At 32.6% G+C, this 18,532-nt stretch overlaps 2 protein-coding genes across 2 annotated transcripts in view; one reads left to right on the forward strand and one right to left on the reverse strand.

The window, feature by feature from the left end:
- Positions 1-1,417: 1,417 nt before the first annotated feature.
- Positions 1,418-4,809, reverse strand: LOC120353358 (beta-glucuronidase-like). Its single transcript, XM_039436695.1, has 2 exons — positions 4,178-4,809; positions 1,418-1,621 (listed from the first exon to the last, which is right to left on the reverse strand). Exons 1-2 carry the CDS (start codon positions 4,340-4,342, stop codon positions 1,433-1,435), a joined length of 354 nt encoding a protein of 117 aa, XP_039292629.1. The 5' UTR covers positions 4,343-4,809; the 3' UTR covers positions 1,418-1,432.
- Positions 4,810-5,947: 1,138 nt separating this feature from the next.
- LOC111049541 (differentially expressed in FDCP 6 homolog) overlaps positions 5,948-18,532 on the forward strand; it is a 40,729-nt gene continuing 28,144 nt past the window's right edge. Inside the window, exons 1-3 of the mRNA XM_039436706.1 lie at positions 5,948-6,117; positions 8,003-8,122; positions 11,632-11,841. Coding sequence (XP_039292640.1) covers positions 6,019-6,117; positions 8,003-8,122; positions 11,632-11,841 — 429 coding nt within the window. The 5' untranslated portion in view covers positions 5,948-6,018. The remainder of the gene's footprint in view (positions 6,118-8,002; positions 8,123-11,631; positions 11,842-18,532) is intronic.

The following is an 18,532-nucleotide window of genomic DNA, read 5'->3' on the forward strand; positions in this document are numbered from 1 at the left end:
TTACACAGTCTGCACCTTTCAATCATGGACCGTCGAACTGCTATAAAAGCATTTTCATCATCTTGAATGGCACCTGCTGCAGCAACCACTCTTGCCACAAGGTCTTCTTCGTTTTCTACTGGCGTGCTGTAAACAAGGTCTTTCATTTTATACTACTTCAAGATTTCAGTATGTCAAGTTTTCAATTCGTCATGCTTCCACTTCGTTATACTTTACTTCAGAGTGGTCATAGATAAAATAGAGTATTCAAGGGTTTTATCTTCTATCTCCTTCTTCTTCCATATATATATATATATATATATAATATATATATATATTATATATATATATATATTATATATATATATATTAGACTACACACGAAAGAAAGGAATAGGCTTATAAATGTAAGGGATACGAAATACGTGTTTGATGCATCGTTCGAACTACTAAACTGATTAACTTGAAATTTTACATAAAGATCACCAAGGCTAAATGACTATTTTAATTCTTGTTAAAATTTCGAGAAATTATAACTCTTATTAGGCCTATTAAAACAAATCTATTCAATTTGTGATGCAAAGTTTACGTAAGGTAAAAACCTAATCAGAACATTCTTCCATTGTAATATGTTATTTACAATACAATTGTTATTCAATTACAATTGTTATTTACAATACAATTGTTATTCAATTGTATTGTAATTGTTATACAATTCATTCCATTATATATTGTTTCAATATTATTACTTTCAATATCAGCTAGAAACTATAAAACTGAATTCAATATATTTCTGCTTCAAATAGACCCTTGCGAAGCACATCTGAGTAACTTTATGACTGGGTTCATTTATTATCAGCCTAATAACATAGAGAAACATTAGCGTAAGTAGATATCCCATGGTATAGGGCGTTTATGTCGCAACTTTTACTGTTATCTCAAGCCGATTACTGTCGATTAATGTAGATTTTTACTGTTTTGACTGGATAAGAGTGTATGAACAGCACAATATGAGAGACTACCAGCGTCATAAAGCTTCACAGGAAAGAACTACGTGGACTATCAGCTTGAGATAACAGTAAAAGTTGCGACATTAATTAACGCCCTATACCATGGGATATCTAATTATGCTATTGTTTCTCTATGCTAATAATTATCAATTGTAATAGTCATTAATAATTGTCAATTATTAGATCGACCATTAAGATGTGGAAGGCACTAGGAAGAGGGGAAGACCTAGGAATAAATGGGAAAATTGTATCGCTCAAGATCTTCCAGAAGGGACTAACACCAAACAAAGCCCATGACCGAGAGACTCTTGGAAGCGACTGATCCGAAACGCCGACCCCACCTGGGTGGAAAAAGGCTGAGAATAATTGTCAATTATGTAATAATAATTTATTATCAGCTTAATAATACGTGGATTTTAAAAAATGTGAAAATAAAATAATATTTACCACATAAGATATGTAGTGCACGCCTCCGAAATGTACGAAAATTCGAGTTTCGCCATCCTTCCAAGCTGTTGGTGCAAAGAATTTGGTTGGTAGACTACCAGTCCAAAATGATCTCTGATTGTTGCATTTGTTGTTATATCATTAAAACTGGAAGGTACTGGCATCTTGATGACATCTTTGTCATTCTGAAAAAGGAAAATAATTTATCAACTATTAATAGGAATAATTAATAATTAATAGGAAACTATTTTATCAACTATGGTGAGGTCCACGTTATAATGGCAGTGTTTGATTAGCAATGATATTGCTATCATTCAACATACTGGATAGCGCTATCTCTTTCTCGCTTTGCTCTGTTGCCAGATCGTATTTTAACAATGTAGAATTAACAAAATATCTAATCTTAGTTATGAAAATTTATGATGAAATTTTGAAAAATATAATTTCTTGCTCAAAAAAATATAATAAACGAGAATGAGCCGTTAATATTACATAAATAAACCTAAAAACACCTCACTTTAATGGGCTACTTTTGAACAAATTAGTAAAAACAATATAAAAATATTTAAAATCGTTTTCAACTTGAAAATGACCTAAGTTAGGGTCGAAACTAGTCGTTGAACTATTTTAAAGTTTTTTTTTTAAATAAAGGGTACCGTACTACAAAATTGTTATATTGTATTTACTTATTTAATCAATAAACCTGTATTAGCTATCATCTATAGAAGGCATTGACAATACAGAGGATCGGCAACGTTTTTATCCTTTCTTTCTTCACTGTCATTATAACGTGAACCTCACTATAGTATGACATCCAATCAAGTTGAAAATCGAGGAATATTGATCAATCCTTAAAGCTCTATTCTCACAATTCAAGCTGAATATATTATTTATTTATATATTCATCAATGTTCTGAAGTTGAAAGTACTTTATAAGATCTATTTAACTGTACCAACTTTATTGACCAAAGTGACTTGAATTTATTGGAGAATATTTTAACGTTCGTTTCAACTCAAATCCACTGAGCTGACTCAAAATCTCAACTACTTATTATTTTTGTCACTTGTTTTTTTTAGTAGGTACCTAATGAATTCAAGCAATTATTCTGATAGAAGTGAGCAATCTTCCAGCATATTATCAACTTTATTTTACGTAAGCTAGTTATACAAGGAATGAACTATGTAAGAATGTAACAATCTAAACAACGTTGATTTGTCTAAAGTGCGAGATAAATTACTTTTAACACGGCTCTTTCTCGAAGACGGAGAGGTCCGATGCTCTATCCTCCACTAATCACTCCCACTACCTAGCAGCATTCTCCTTCTTTTGTGTCTGAGTGAGAGAGCTTTGTAACGCGACGCGGCAACACTCCCCTCCATCTATTGCTGGCAATGTTCCAAGTAGTGTACTGGTCAGCAGGTATATTGGTTTGTGTATGTTACAGAGATGTTTTCATCACAAGAACATGAAGCAAAATGACACGGCGCATCCAATTGTGCACAGGATGTCCGTCTGTGTCTATGCTACAAACTGTGGAGGGAGAAATGGGTTTCTCCTCTTCATGTTAAAAGTAATTTATCTCACACTTTAGTGATAGGTTGGTCTTGAGAAATTTAGTAAGGACCGTACAGCCCCCAAGGTATTTCCTTGGGGTATGCCAGCCGTTTAGTACAAGTATGCTCATGCTAAGCATCTGCATTATGCTCTGAATGAAACTCATATAAGGATAAATAGAAATATAAATCTCAGTACCCTTTTAAATTATTCTGTCACAACATGCTTAGGACATTAATGCCATTTTCAAGATGTCTTTATTATAAGGATGTCTGCGGGCTACTCCCACATATAAGCTATTTAGTCCTGGGATAGCCACTCCAGATATAAGACGGCAAGTTGCAGCAGAAGTAGAAAGACATAAGATGGAGGTGAATGCTGCTTATACACTGGACTCCCAACCTCCTCCTATAATGGATTGAAATCGAGGAAGACTTTTCCTCACGACCACAATGACAATTAAGCTACTTTATTTCCTGATTTCCCCATTCAATTATATTGTCCTCATGTCTAGTCTCCTGCACTTTGGGTGATCACAAAAAGCAGGAGTGCTAACTGGCGGGGGGTGAAGGACGCAAACTTTGAAAATTATTCTTGGAGGACCCCCAAAAAAGGCCAACAGTTTTTAATACAACTAACCTTTCATTGGCAGAGTTACTTTTCGTGCGGGCGGGTGGGGTACTAAAATTTGGGGTATTTAGGGGGGAGGCGTCGCATTGGGCTTTGGGCACCTCCATTATTTTCACTTTTTTGTTATTAGGGAAATAATTTAGTCCACCCCTTTTCATTTGAGTAACTTATGGAAATCTTTAGGTGTTTAATTTTTATAATAGCCTATAGTACGGTACTTACTGTAGACTATATATATAGGTATTCATTGTTATTTGTTTTCATAATGTAGGCCATATCTTATAGGACTAGTGAGTGAATCTAATACCGTAATAGAAAATATCTATTTATTATGCTATAGAATGGGCACGTTAAAATTTCGGTCCCAGCTGAAGTATTACAGTCGTAAGGCTCATTGACGGCTTCAATGATATATTGAGGCGAGGAGGAACTCCTCGTTAGGAACTCCCCATCAATAAAAGCCATACGAATATTGTTAGGTATTATCTATTTTTTATAAATATTACCATTATACAAATAATAAAATTACTATTAAAAGGTAATAGTTTTTACTTACTTTATTTAGGTGGGACCTCAGCGTTGAATCATCAATAATTTTGAAACTCCATAAACCATTCAACGATTTCGTTTGCCTTGTTTCAGATTCATAAGGATACAAACATGATAAATCAGAAGAACGTATAAAGCTCAATAATGTCAAGGCAAGAATTTTGAACATCATTCTGCAATTATTGATATTTGAACGTTGTTTATAGTTCTAAATGTTTATTGTTATCTCTTCAAACCCATTTAATGTGCTAAAAACATTTGAAACTCCCAGTTGGTCAAGTGCAGTAACAAAAACTAAAAAATTATAGATTTAAAAACTTTTTGATCTAATTCATTGAAATTTCAAAACTCTTTATCATTGATTTACGGTATATAAATTGATTAATGTCAATCCTTGATTATTACTATTGAAATATGATTGTAAATATAACTGTAAACATGAATTGAGGTTAGGTTGATTTCAACTTTGAAACATCACTGTTTTCTTGTTGTGGGCTAGCAGAAGACATTATAAATTTACCTTTATTCACTTTAAAATAGTTTTTACGTCTTTAAAGAAACTAATTTATGGAACTGACCAACTGAGCCAAATACTCAGTTGAGTTTGAATCTTATCTTATCATTCTGATGTCTGATGATCCCCGAAATCCGGGGAATTCGCCGGCCGAAATTGGCAACAGTGCTTCAGTTGCAACACAGAGAAAGAAACGAGAAGAAGTAAACTCCTACTTTGTAGTTGCAACCAACAACGTTGGCGCATGCGCTATGTATTAAATATAGTGAGGTCCACGTTATAATGCCAGTATTTGTTCAACTTTGATTTTGATATCCTTGTCTATCATTCAACAGACATTTTCTAGGTCTACAACAATGCCAATTATGGTTTTGACAGTGTGGGAATATAATTAATTAATGCAGAGAATCGGCATCGCTATTCTCCCATCTTTATCCACTGTCATTATAACGTGGACCTCACTAAAGTAGTTTATCAATAGCCACTTGGAGCAATTGAAAATTGGGTCTATATTGAACAAGGTTTATATAGTAAGTCTCACGTTACAATGATAATGGAGAAAGATAAAAGAAAAACGTTGCTGATCCTCCTTCTTGTCAATGCCTTCTATCGACTGTTCATTCTCGTTTAAAATAATCAATTATATTTTTAAATAAATTCATAATTAATTTTCATGATTGAGATGAAATATTTTGTTAATTTATTATCAATTCTACATTGTTGAGAGACGATCTGGCAACAGAGCAAAGCAAGAAAGAGAAAGCGCTATCCGCCTTGTTGTATGATAGACAAAGATAGCAATACCATTTCTAATCAAAAACTCTCATTATAGTGTGAACCTCACTATAATGGAAACGGAACTTCTGCAGAATTTTCCATCTTAGCTTCGGTCTTATTACATCAACTTTGTAGCCTTGTCAAAAAGTGGCTTGTATCAGAATTTATAAAAAGTTTTTCCAATCACCAAATTGATCACAGATTATAATATCACATATATTATAAGATAATTTTGGTTTGAATCGATTTAGTTTAAGTGATTTATTTTGTTGTATGTTCTAAAATATGTGAACAAAAGTAGCAATGCTTCAATTTGAGTATTTTGAAACTGGCGGTAGATTTAATTACTACAAAGATGGCGCGGTCTCGAGTTGGTCTTGGTGCCATGTAAAATGCATTGTTAGATTGGAAGCTACCTTTCTGTATGTATTCTGTGGTGACACAAAACAGCTGATGATCAAGAGAGAACTTGAGACAAGACAAGATCATTCATGTTCATGAGTCCGTTTTCAATTCAAGCAGAAGAGAGATGATTCATAATTTTGCAGTGAACTAGAATGGCTAATCTTCTTGAAAATGTTACCAATAGTATTTGGCATGCATTTAATGCATTACAAACAGAGAAGACTGGCAACGTGATGAAATCCAAACTCAAAGTAAGTAAAATTTTGTCTAGTAGTGCTTTATTTCTACTCATAAATTAGCAGGTGGTTGTTGTCATTTTTGGACTGGTTACTTCCTCAAGGTCCATAAATGTACTGATAGTGAACCTGAAATAGCCGACTGGCTCCAGTCAAACTAATATAATACTTTTGACCTTTTATGACTAAAAACGCTTTCTCATTTTCCAACTATGTTCATGCATCTGTCTGAAATTTTATCTAAATATGAATAAGTTATAAGACAAGTGATGAAGCAACTGTATTAAAGCATTATTAGTGAATGACCCAACAATCACTATTAGTTATTATACATATTAGTCATAAATGAATCAATGCCCAATTATTTGCAATAAATTAGGCCATCAATCAATATTATACTAGGTAGCCTACTGCTTTCTATCTTTTAATCTAAGTATTAAATAATGTAATTATATGAAAAATAACCAGACTGCTAATATAAATTCCTTGGACCTTGGTCATATGTCATAAACACTTGAGTCCAAAACTGCAGTTTTGAAAAAATGGTGTCCAAAGTTTTCTTGTATGTTCAAACAACTAACTACCTACACTTGAGTGTTTATAACCAAGCATGGATTCCCAAAATTCATCTGCAATATTATCTGACTTAAGATGTTATAATGGTCTTGATAATGGAAGTAGGACTAAGTTAACGTGGTTTTACCAAAGTGTAGATCTCAAAATTCTACACCAGATGTGAAATCCTATTTCTTTTAAAAGTCAACTTAATGACCAAGGAATTGTTATAAAACTAATATATTTTAACCAACATTAATTTTTATAAATGCAGCAAAGTAATTTTATTTAGGATAAAAAATGCTCAACCGATTTTATAAATTACTGTTGTTTCGTGTTGTATTGAGTTAGGCTTAATTCTGTTTAAATTGTGTTTTGAGTTGTCAACACACAATTTGATAAAATACTGTATTGAATAACTAAACTATTAATCTTTACTAGGTAGGCTATGTACGGTAATTATTTTTTATTGATTCAATGATACAAAATTATTATTATTAAATTAATAATTTGGGGAGGATCAACAGGCACAGCCCAAAACTGTTCCTCCGCCGAATTTTGATTCATTAAAATAGTCCAGAAAATAGGGTTTGTTTTCTTCACTTTCTAAAATTTTGTCTAATTTTCTCAGGAATAACTTATTGAAATGGGCATCAGCTTAATTTCATTTGATTCTACATATTTTTGGAATTATCATTTAACTCTTTCAATATTATTTTAACCTAATTTAATTCTAATTATAATTGTTCCCATAATACGCCTTAGAGTAGGAATATAATACAGGATACAGAGTAGGAACCCACCCATGATAACAAAAGGGTACCACGGGTGCTGGAAAGCCCACCACCAGATGGTATCCTATCTAGTGGGCTCAGCATAAAAGAAACGAGGTTGGTCTTGTAGGGGCAGAGGTTGACTCATTTTTGGCGCTAGATATTGAATATATAGATAGATACAGTGATATCAGTGAGAATCTAGTGATCCATAATATAATTTATTGTAAATTGAAAATGCCGTCACTAATTGGATGTTTGGTTCAAAAAAAAGACTAGTTGAAAAAATACTTATTATTAGTTGGGATTAATGGGTCAGTGAAATGCACCTGGACTTCACAAAACATGTAAGCATGTAGGTAATTAATTACTTCCAGTTTCTTCACCATATTCCATGGATCAGGAAGCTGTCCACATGTTTCCTTCCTATCTCCTTGTCAGGGTCGTCAGTGGACGAGTGTTGGAAGTATTGGATATATAAGGTGTTTCTTCTACCTCTGTAAGCACTATAATAGTGAAAGTAACAATCAAAACTTATTTCAATTATTTTCATCTTAAATTTGATTTTCCAGGTGCTGACTGCAAATATAGGCACTTTGCTCGACTTGTATGGAGTTGAAAAAGGATTAGAACATTTTCGTAGCACACCCAGCCTTAATTTCCATCACTACAAGTACTATCTTCTAAAAGAGGTTAGTTATTCCAGTACCACAGATTGGGCCATATGAATAAAGTTGAGCATTTACTTATACTTTTAAAATATGGAGCATTTGCTTCATTTTCTATGAATAAACGTGAGCAAAACCTTTTGCTCATGCTCATAAAAAAAAATAGTTCGAGCATTTGCTCAAAAGTAGAAGCTTTTGCTCAAAATTGTATGAATAAACTAGAGCATTTGCTCAACTTTTGAAGCAAATGCTTCAAAAAAGGTGAGTCTACTCTGGAGCAGCTTTTCACCTTTTGCTCATAGTAAAATGGCTCAACTAATTCGTGTGAGTAGGAGGAAACTATTTTAGATTCAACCATGATATATTATATCACCATTATTCCTGCAAAAGGATAAATACAAAAGATACCTATCCGATTTAAAGATAACCATCACAGAATAGGAAATAGGCATTTAAAAAGATGAGAGTGTAGATGATTATAAGAAGGCTATTGATATTATAAGATATGCTAAAGGTTATTATAGAGATGACATTTTTTCACGCTATTATTTCAAAATTCTAAACTAACCTAGAACTCAATTCATAAATAGAAAACAGAGCAGACGACGCAAACACAAGCGGTGTCTCCTAACTTGCATATTTAGCGCTTACGTGAGCTATAAGAACAAAGTAAGGCCACAAAGGCGAATCAGCTGATGAAAAATCTTTAAAATATATATGAGCATTTGCTCTAGAATTCAGGAGCATAAGGTAAGAGTATGAGGTAAAGCTTATTCATATAGAAATGAGCAAATGCTTATGCTTCTACCTAATGCTCATGAGCAAAACCTTATGCTCCATGCTTTTGCTCATGAGCATTTGCTCTGGTTTTATTCATATGGGCCATTGACTCTCACTTATCTTCTCATTTATTACAAAATGATTACAGACATTGTTTTCAGTACCTTACTATCTACTATTTATAGTAGATATCGATAACTATGACAGGAGCTTTCAATCTCTGATGAAAATTTTACAGTGCCTGCACACTGAAAGCGGTCAGGCGTTACGAGTTCCACGTTCTTGTAAACTGAAGTTGAAAAATGTTGAATCACTAAGGTGAAAAAACGTTACCATTATTAAATTTATACTAAAGCAGCAGATACTAGATCTTTGTAAGATAGTATCTTGTCTTTCTTCAATTATATTGCAAAATCCAATTAGAACACCTGTATTTGACCGCCGTCATTTTGTCAATAGAAAGAAAGTGAACCGCCTGACCTTTCTCTGTGTTCTCTCACTCTTCATGTGTGTTACTTTTGAATCAGTTCTTTAAAATTTGTTCTCTTTCAAACAATAAAATTTATATTCATTTATAGCCTCACAAATACATAATTAGGCTATATCAAAATCACTCAGAAGTACAAAAAATATTATGTTAAATTTCTTAAAGTTTATCGACATTACTGGGTAAAGTTTGGTAGAGTGTTACTGGGAAGCATATTTTGAATATTCTTTCCAAAGAATGGACATTGATATGATCAAAGCTCCGCCAATTAATGTAGATACAAAACAATATTGTCTTGACCGAATTTCTAAATTGTATTCTTTTTTCTTATAATGTACATTTCAATAATTATTATTTCAGTTTATATTATGTATATTCATCTAAAACAGTACCGTATTGTAAGTTGTATAAGCCAGTATATATTGTAATCTGCATAAATAAAGCACTCAATCAATCAATTACCATAGAAACCTTATTAGTTTGTGTGCTGGCGACGAGTAACAAAACAGTTTGAAAATTAGGCTCAACTCACACTTACGCGACTCAGGTCGAGACGAGACTCGACTCTAGTCGAAAGCATGTGTTTTCAAAATGGTGACGTCACGGAGACTAGAATCAACTGGTCTGAGTGTCACCATTTGGAAACACATGCTCTCGACTAGAGTCGAGTCTCTTCTCGACCTGAGTCGCGTAAGTGTGAGTTGAGCCTTAGAATCATATGTCGTACGCTACTTATTATCTAGATTTACGCTTTAGTTTGTCATTCATATCGAGGAGTGAAAAATAGTATATAATGCATATCAATTAGTATGATGGCAATTAAAAAATAACCGATTTTATTATGTAACAGGTGAAATACATTCATTAACTTCATCCACTGAATTATTTATTTATTTGTGGATTAGATAACAAATCATATAAATATGATCTGGAAAGAACAACAGACATGGCCCAAAACTATTATATCCCCTAATTTTGATAATGAATAACATGTCCAAAAAATAGGTTATGTTTTGACTGTTGAAATTTTAAGTTCCATTTTTTGTCCAAAAATAATATATATGAGTTAGAAATTTCGAATTATCTTAATTTCAATTTTAAATTAAACTTAATCTTGTGATGTTGCAAGTGATGAAATGTTCAGGTAACTGGTTTATGAGTTTACTACTAAGTTATATGAGTTAGATAATGTTTTCATGATACTTCCAATACTTGGATTTTTACGATAAGTGATATTTGTTCTACTTCATACGTTTTTTCCCAAGAAATTGAAAAGAATAATATTACTTTTACAAGTTAACATTCTTATCCTTAGGGTGTGTACACACAGATAGCGCGGTCTTAGGAGGATATAGATATCCAAATATGTATCCATACCCTTCAAAACTGCTGGAACTTGGAACGCCAGGCAGTTCTCTATGTATTTATCCTTCTTACTCTCTCAATTTCATGGTTGTATTTTGTGTTGTGGTTGTGATGTATAATCAAATCGAATCAAATTTATTCACTTGAAATTCATACAAAATATTCACAAAAGTATAAAACAAGTTACAAGTAAACAAGATACTACTCACAAAAAGTGCAGTATGCTACTGGACTTTGTCCGCGAAGAGGAGTCAGATCCAAAGTGTTATAAGAAAGATTATTTAATTTATAACTTGATTTAGTAGGAAAAGGAGTTGGGAAGAATAAAGATTTAGAAATTTAAGTATGATGTAATGAAGATGATTGAGTGCAAGCTCGCACATACATACAAAACAAGGATTTTTCGTATAATTTACCATTATAAATTTCACCTATTTGTAGAAAAAGAGTGCTTATCAATCTACAGAGAAATAATATAATTAAAATATCAGTCAATTCCATAGTGTAGTAAAACTAAAAGAGCATAAATGGAAATATTACAATAGATTGAGAATAATTCAACAGAAAGACAGTTATTAGTGACATCATTGAGACAAAAACGTATTACACAGCAAAAATTAATGGAATATTTAGAAATTAATACAAAGTTGATTAGATCAGTGGATATATTATTGAATCTTATCAACTTAAAACTTTAAAGAAGCTGTGTACCTCAACTGGCGAATGAAGAAGCCATAGCCAAAGCTATAAATAAATGAATCTCCAAATTATCTGAATGGAATAATATAACATTCTACTTGACTACTATCAACTTTTATAATATTTGATTATATCATTACATTTCAAATCGATTTCTAACTTGGAATGAATCATTTTTTAACGCAATTGTTTTTGTTGACAGGTGTTTTCGTCGCTTCCAGACTCTTTAACATTGCCTTCATTGAGGCAGTTCGAATCACGTATTGATGAAGTGTGCTGGCTGATATGCAAGAAGAATTTTGTACAAAGAAGTAACCCGATTTTGCCCGACCAGTGCGTCTACAGTATATTCCGTGTCTTCTGTATGCTTGCTGATCTTGTGCCTGAGCCCAAAAATAAGGATGTTTTTCAGGTATTCTATTTCAATTTTCCCTCTACTCTCTTCGTTCTACTTATTAATTGATTTCTATTTACATTCTTGGAACAAGTAGATTGAGAACTGTAGGAACTAGAGTAGAGCATCGATTATTCGGATACCGGTTATTCGGACGTCTGCTTGGTAATATAAAGGTGCGTACAGATTAACGTACCGCAAACACGATCAATTCACTTTTTATCAGCTGATTATATCTATATTTGTACAGAAACGATAAGATACAGATATAAAAAGCTTGGCATCAGCTGATTGAAAGTGAATTGTTCGTGTTCGCGGCGCGTAAATCTGTACACACCTTATTAGAATTGAAAAAACGCACTAAAAACCCATCCTATTCTGTATTCTCTGCGGCTATTTGGTCCGTAGCTATCAAGGTGTAGTACATACATATCCGTGTCCCGTTCCAGCTAGTGCCGGGTCTGGGTATGACCAATGCCTCTCCATCTTTCTCGGTCTTCCCACCATCATCGCTCTTCCTCAACCTGTCGCCATCTCTATCCTCTCTTCTCCACTTCGTTGGCCACTGTGTCTTTCCATCGTCCTCTTGGTCTCCTTCCTCCAATCATCATCTCTTCCATTTTCTTTGGTAGCCGATCCTCTCCCATTCTCTCCACGTGTCCAAACAGCGTCTCATGCTTTCTATCTTTCCTCTTATGCTTTCCATGTGCAGTTCTCTTCTTATCTCCTCATTCCTAACTCTGTCTCTACGCGTCTTTCCCTTTATTGCCCTAAGGAACCTCATTTCTCCTGCATGTATTCTACTCCATTCTCTCTCTGTCATCGTACATGTCTCAGTACCATACATGATTTTTTTTTTTTTAGATTACGTCCTAAAGACTCCAGTCATGGAGTATAAGACAAGTCATGTTATTACATAATAATTCTAACACTAAGTAGTTCAACCTAGTTTAGGTTTGAAAGGAATTCTTGTACACTATAAAAAGCTCTATCAACTAAATATTTTTTCATTTGTTTTTTGAAAATCTTCAAATCATCATTACTTTTCAAGATTTGAGGTAGCTTGTTATAAAATTTCCTACCAATATAATCTGGTTTTTGTTCAAATAACCTACTATTGTTACCCATTATATGATAATCTGCTCTGTTTCGCGTATTTTACTCATGAACATCTGAATTCTGGATCACACCACTCGTTTTCACATGCATTACAACTTCATATACATACAAAGATGGCACAGTTAATAGACCAAGCTTTTTAAATAAAGGCATACAAGAGTCTAACCTATTCACTTTCTCTATACATCTGAGTGCCTTCTTTTGAATCTTAAACACTCTGTCCATATTTTGTTGAGATGAATTACCCCATACTAAAATAGCATACCTAATATGAGATAGTATAAGTCCATGGTAAGCAGTTAACAGTAGTTTTTTATCATTCGGCCTAGCAAGCTGCCGCAGGACAAATACCCCAGATGATATCTTATTACATATCCTCTCAATGTAAGGATGCCATGTTAATTTCCTGTCCAATAAAATTCCCAAGAATGCTACTTTCTCTTCTTGGTCTAATTAATTTTTCTCTACAAACACATTTATTTCTCTATCCTCTACTGAATTATATTTACTTTTGAATTGTAGGAATTGACATTTCTTACTATTTATTGTTAATTGCCTTTGCTTGAAGAATTGGACAATTGACTGTACTCCAGTAAAAGCATTTATTTCTAGACTATCTAATAAATAATTGTTAAAGATAAGCGATGTGTCATCAGCAAACAACAGAGCTCTGTGATCTTTTAACTCTTTTGGTAATTGGTTCACATACAACAGAAACAGTAAGGGACCCAGAATTGAGCCTTGAGGTACTCCAGCCTGGACCTCCAGTTTTTGAGATTTAATTTTTACTATTTCATTCCCATCCACCTTGGTAAGCTCAACACACTGGTTTCTACCTATGAGATATGATTCAAACCATTTTAGTTCTATACCATTCACACCTACAGTTTTTAGTATTTCCAATAATATTCTATGGTTCACACAATCAAAAGCTTTGGATAAATCAAGAAATATTGCGGCTGCCTTCTCACCTGAATCTATTATATCTATTAGTCTTTCAACAAGGGATACTATTGCAGTCTTAGTAGATTTCCCTTTCTGGAACCCATGCTGTTCATCACATATGAAATTAATTTCTCCCAGGTGCATCAATAACCTATTTAAAACTACTCTTTCAAAAATTTTACTTATCACATTTAGAATACTAATGGGTCTATAATTTTCAACTCTTTCAGAATCACCGCTCTTGAAAATTGGCAAAATTTTTCCTTGTTTCAGATCATCAGGGAAAATACCCTGCTCTAGTGAAGTATTAAGGAGATGCAATAAAGGGTCCAGTAATTCATTTTCACATTCTTTTAAAATTTGCTTGAGACCCCATCCAATCCTACTGTTTTTTTGTTATTCAAATTTTTTATTATTCTTGACAACTCATCTCTTGATAATAGATGAAATTTAAATACCTTTTCAATTGGCTCAGCATTTAATGTAGTTGTATTATAAGTATTAGTGTTCAGTGACTTTTGGAGATTATATGCAACCTGTTGATAATATTTATTGGAAAAGTTACAAATGTCTATACTATCATCCATATAATTTCCATGTTCATCGATTATCCTAGGGACATTAGTAACTGTATCTTTTTGAGCTGCTCTCCTATTTCTATTAATTACCTCCCAAACAGCAGAGTTAAAATTGGTACTAGTTGTTAATATTTCAGCTGTTTTCTTACACTTAGCTTTCCTCACTTCTTTTGCATAGTTTTTCTTTAGACATTTGTATTTGACTTCACTCGGAACATCCCTCACTAATTTAAATTCAACCCATGATTAGTGAATTATGTCTTTTCAGCCTTTCATTTAGAAAACAAATCCCCAGTTGTTTAGAATTCTTATTTTTTAGGCTGTTGATTGTATTATAGATTGATTTGTTTGTCGAATTGATTGCTTCATTTAATTCTGGCCTATCAAACCTATTAGGAATAGTACTTATTATTAAGTTTGTTTTTTTGCTGAGTGGCACAATTTCCTTGATTTTTTCTGTTACTTGAGGAAGATGATTCAAGTTAGGTTCATTTATATTATTTGAGCCACCCAGTACAATTAGATAGTCATTTTCATCAAAGTCTTTAGTTTGTTCCCTAGCTGACTACAACTGCATTAATTGATGCACTTGGCTTGAAAAAACATTGGACATCAAATTTATTTTTTAATCTTTTATCAAGGAGATCACTGCAATCACGTCCATGACTGGACGTCAGTAGCAGAACTCTCCCTTTCCTATCTTTATTTCCCTCAGCTATATTTTTGGTTGCTGTCTTCAAAACCTCACTGTACGTTTTATTTCGACCATTTTCAGAGCATTTCCCATCATTTAGGTTAGATTCTATTTTTTTGCATTTGGACGGAGGTTCTATCATACATTTAGTATTATCAAATTTAGATTTTAGTTTCTTTATTTCCTCCGACATTAGACTACATTGATTTTTTAGATTTAGTATTTTTTTTTATGGTCTTCATCTTGTAATTTTATAATCAATCAATCAATCAATCAATCAATCTCTTTATTCAAAACATACATCAAAATGTACATGAATGCGTCTTTCTTTATTATTTTCAAAATAATAAAATCAATACAAGTAAAAAACAAAATACATCAACAATAGGTAGTCTAAATACATAATGAGTTGGCACTATAAAATTCTTCATAACTGTATAATTCTAATTCCACGATATACTTTTTCAGTTTGTTTTTAAACCTTGTAATATCTTTTTCATGATTAATCTTAGTAGGAAGGTAAGTGATGAATTTGATGCCCATATAGATCGGGCTTTGTTTGTACTTCTCTTTACTATGTTCTTTGATAATAAAGTTGTTCCTATTTCTTGTATTATAGTCATGCACACTGGATTGCCTGGGGAATTTGTCTTCATTATTTTTTACGTGTAATATTGTTTTATAAATATAAAGTCCATACACCGTCATTAATTCTAACTTTTTAAAAATGTCCTGCACGACTCTTGTCTATTTAAATTAAATATTTTTCTTACTGCTTCTTTTTGGAGTTTTAATATCCTATTCAAGTTAAATGCACTAGTCCCACCATAAATCTCAATGCCATATGAAATATGAGAGTGGACAGTGGCATAATACACGGATCTCAAAGTTAATAAATTACAAATGGGTGCCAGCCTTCTTAGTGCAAATATTCCTGTACTTACTTTTTACATACTCTTGATACATGCTCTTCCCAATTGAGTTTGTTATCTAGATCTACGCCTAAAAATTTTATGTTATTTATGTTATTTAGCTTCAGTGTACTTTTTCTTTTGGGATTTCTACAGGTGAAATGTACAAATTTCGTTTTATCATTATTTAATAAAAGGTTCATTTTACTTGAAACGTTTTAAAAGCAATATTGTGTCATTACATTTTTCTTCGATTATATCCAAATCTTTGTCGAATATGCTTAAACTAATGTCATCGCGTACATACAAAATTTAGTACTTTCAATTACATCTTTCGCATATTTTGGTAATCCCCCCAAATAGCAAAGGAACAAAAATGGCCCCAAAACAGATCCCTGCGGAACAGAGTAGTTCATGTACCTTAAACTAGATTTAATATCACTTACTTTATTTTTATCATAATACTTTATATTTACATATTGACTTCGACCCACCAAATATGATTCCATCCAGTTGAGCTCTTTTCCACAAATTCCATAAGTTTCTAGTTTTTTTAATAATATTCTGTGATCTACAGAGTCAAATGCTTTTGTTAATCTAGGAAGGTGCCAACAATGCTGTACCCTTTGTCCAATTTCTCTAAATATTTTCAATAAACTCTATCAAGGCAGTCGTTGTAGACCTGTTTTTTCTGTAACCATGTTGTTCCGTGTCTAGTAATTTGTTTGTTTCAAAATAATTAATAAGCTGTATTAGCATACTTTTTTCAAATATTTTGCTATTGAAGGTTGAATTGCTAAAGGTCTATAATTTGCAGGATCGTAAGGATCTCCTTTTTTGAACACTGGTATCACTTTTGATACTTTTAGTTCATCTGGATACTTACCAAGTATGAGTGACGCGTTAATTACATGTAGCAGAGGCTTAATTAGGAATGATTTAGCTTCTTTTATAATTCTCATGGGAATTTCATCATACCCTGCTGACCACTTTGGTTTAATTGAATCGATGATATTGGACAATGTCTCTTCATCAATTGTTTTGGAGATAAACTTGAAATCTGTGATATGTAGCTCTTTATCATTTATTTTATCATTTAACACAATCAGTTCCAAAGATTTAATTTCTTCTACCATCCCTAACCTTTCTTCCTCAGACGTTTTTAGAGTTACTTCTAATTGGTTTTTTAAATTAGTGTGGCTTCTTTGTAGTTGAGCAACTTTTTCGGCTAAAGTAGTTTGAAGAACTGGGGTTTTTGGTTTTGGCGTTTTTGAATTTTGATTTTGGGAACGCGTAAGTACTCCCGCTATGTGTACATTTCTATTACTAACCTTCGGTGTTCCACTTGAGCTCATCTTCCTATCTAAGAAATTATATTACTTGCAATAATAGTAATTGATTTATAAATGATAGGATTTTAATTTGGTTATAATTTTAGTCAAGTAAACTATCTATGTTTATTTTTAAATCTCGAAAACCTAACCTCAAACTAACCTCTAAACGGTGTTTGGCTTATCAAAATATAATTAAGAATTAAAATCTAAAACCAAATGATAAAACGTGATCAAGAAACAATTAATAATGAACTTAACACAAAATTTGTACTTATCCGTGACTATTTATAACACAAAATCTTCCAAAACCCAGGAGCGAAATTATGTAGGACTTTCATTCACAACCTCTAACCTTGGTATGATAGGTACATAATACATCTTATACATCATAATCTTGACCTTTTCTGGTATTTTTCCATCCCAAATTAAATATTTCTTCTACAAGAATAAAGATAGGTTTCATTGTGGATCCTATTTGGAATGAAAAATTACTCAAATCAAATAAAATCATTTTTATTTTGACAAAAAAATAACTCAGTGAAATAAAGATATAAACTTCTATACAGATATAAACTTCTATACAGTTAGTTCCTGTCAAAATAAAAATACTACTTGCTAAATTATTCTCAATTTGTATGCAAGTAGGAGGTCAGTGAAAAAACGTTTTTAATGCTACATTCACACACACACTCACACATCTTTCTCTTCCAAGTTGGTATGTGCAAAAAAGGTAAAAGAAGTATTATAATAGAATGGGAATCAGATAAGCACAGAAAAATAACTCTCAATAGTTTCAGGCAGACATCCAGTAAGCCATTTTGATATTTGTTTTTTCAAAAGTATTTTGTTCTCAGTATTTCTTATATAATCAGGTAGATAGTTGGAAAATTTTGGCCCCAAAAAGACAAAGGATTTCTGAAAAAAGTGTTACTCTTTGCTGTAGCTTCAAAATCTTTGACCCTCATATGAATTCATTTTTTTAAATGAGATGGTGGTCAAGTGATACATGATTTCAATATAGAGATAAAAATCTCCCTTTTGCAATCTTCTTGTTATCTCATTACGATATTTTCCCATCATCTGCAATTTCACTGCCCATTTACCTAAAACTCCTAACATTTTTCAATG

The sequence above is a fragment of the Nilaparvata lugens genome, chromosome 10 (genome assembly GCF_014356525.2).
Source record: "Nilaparvata lugens isolate BPH chromosome 10, ASM1435652v1, whole genome shotgun sequence".
Taxonomy (NCBI): Eukaryota; Metazoa; Arthropoda; class Insecta; order Hemiptera; family Delphacidae; genus Nilaparvata; species Nilaparvata lugens.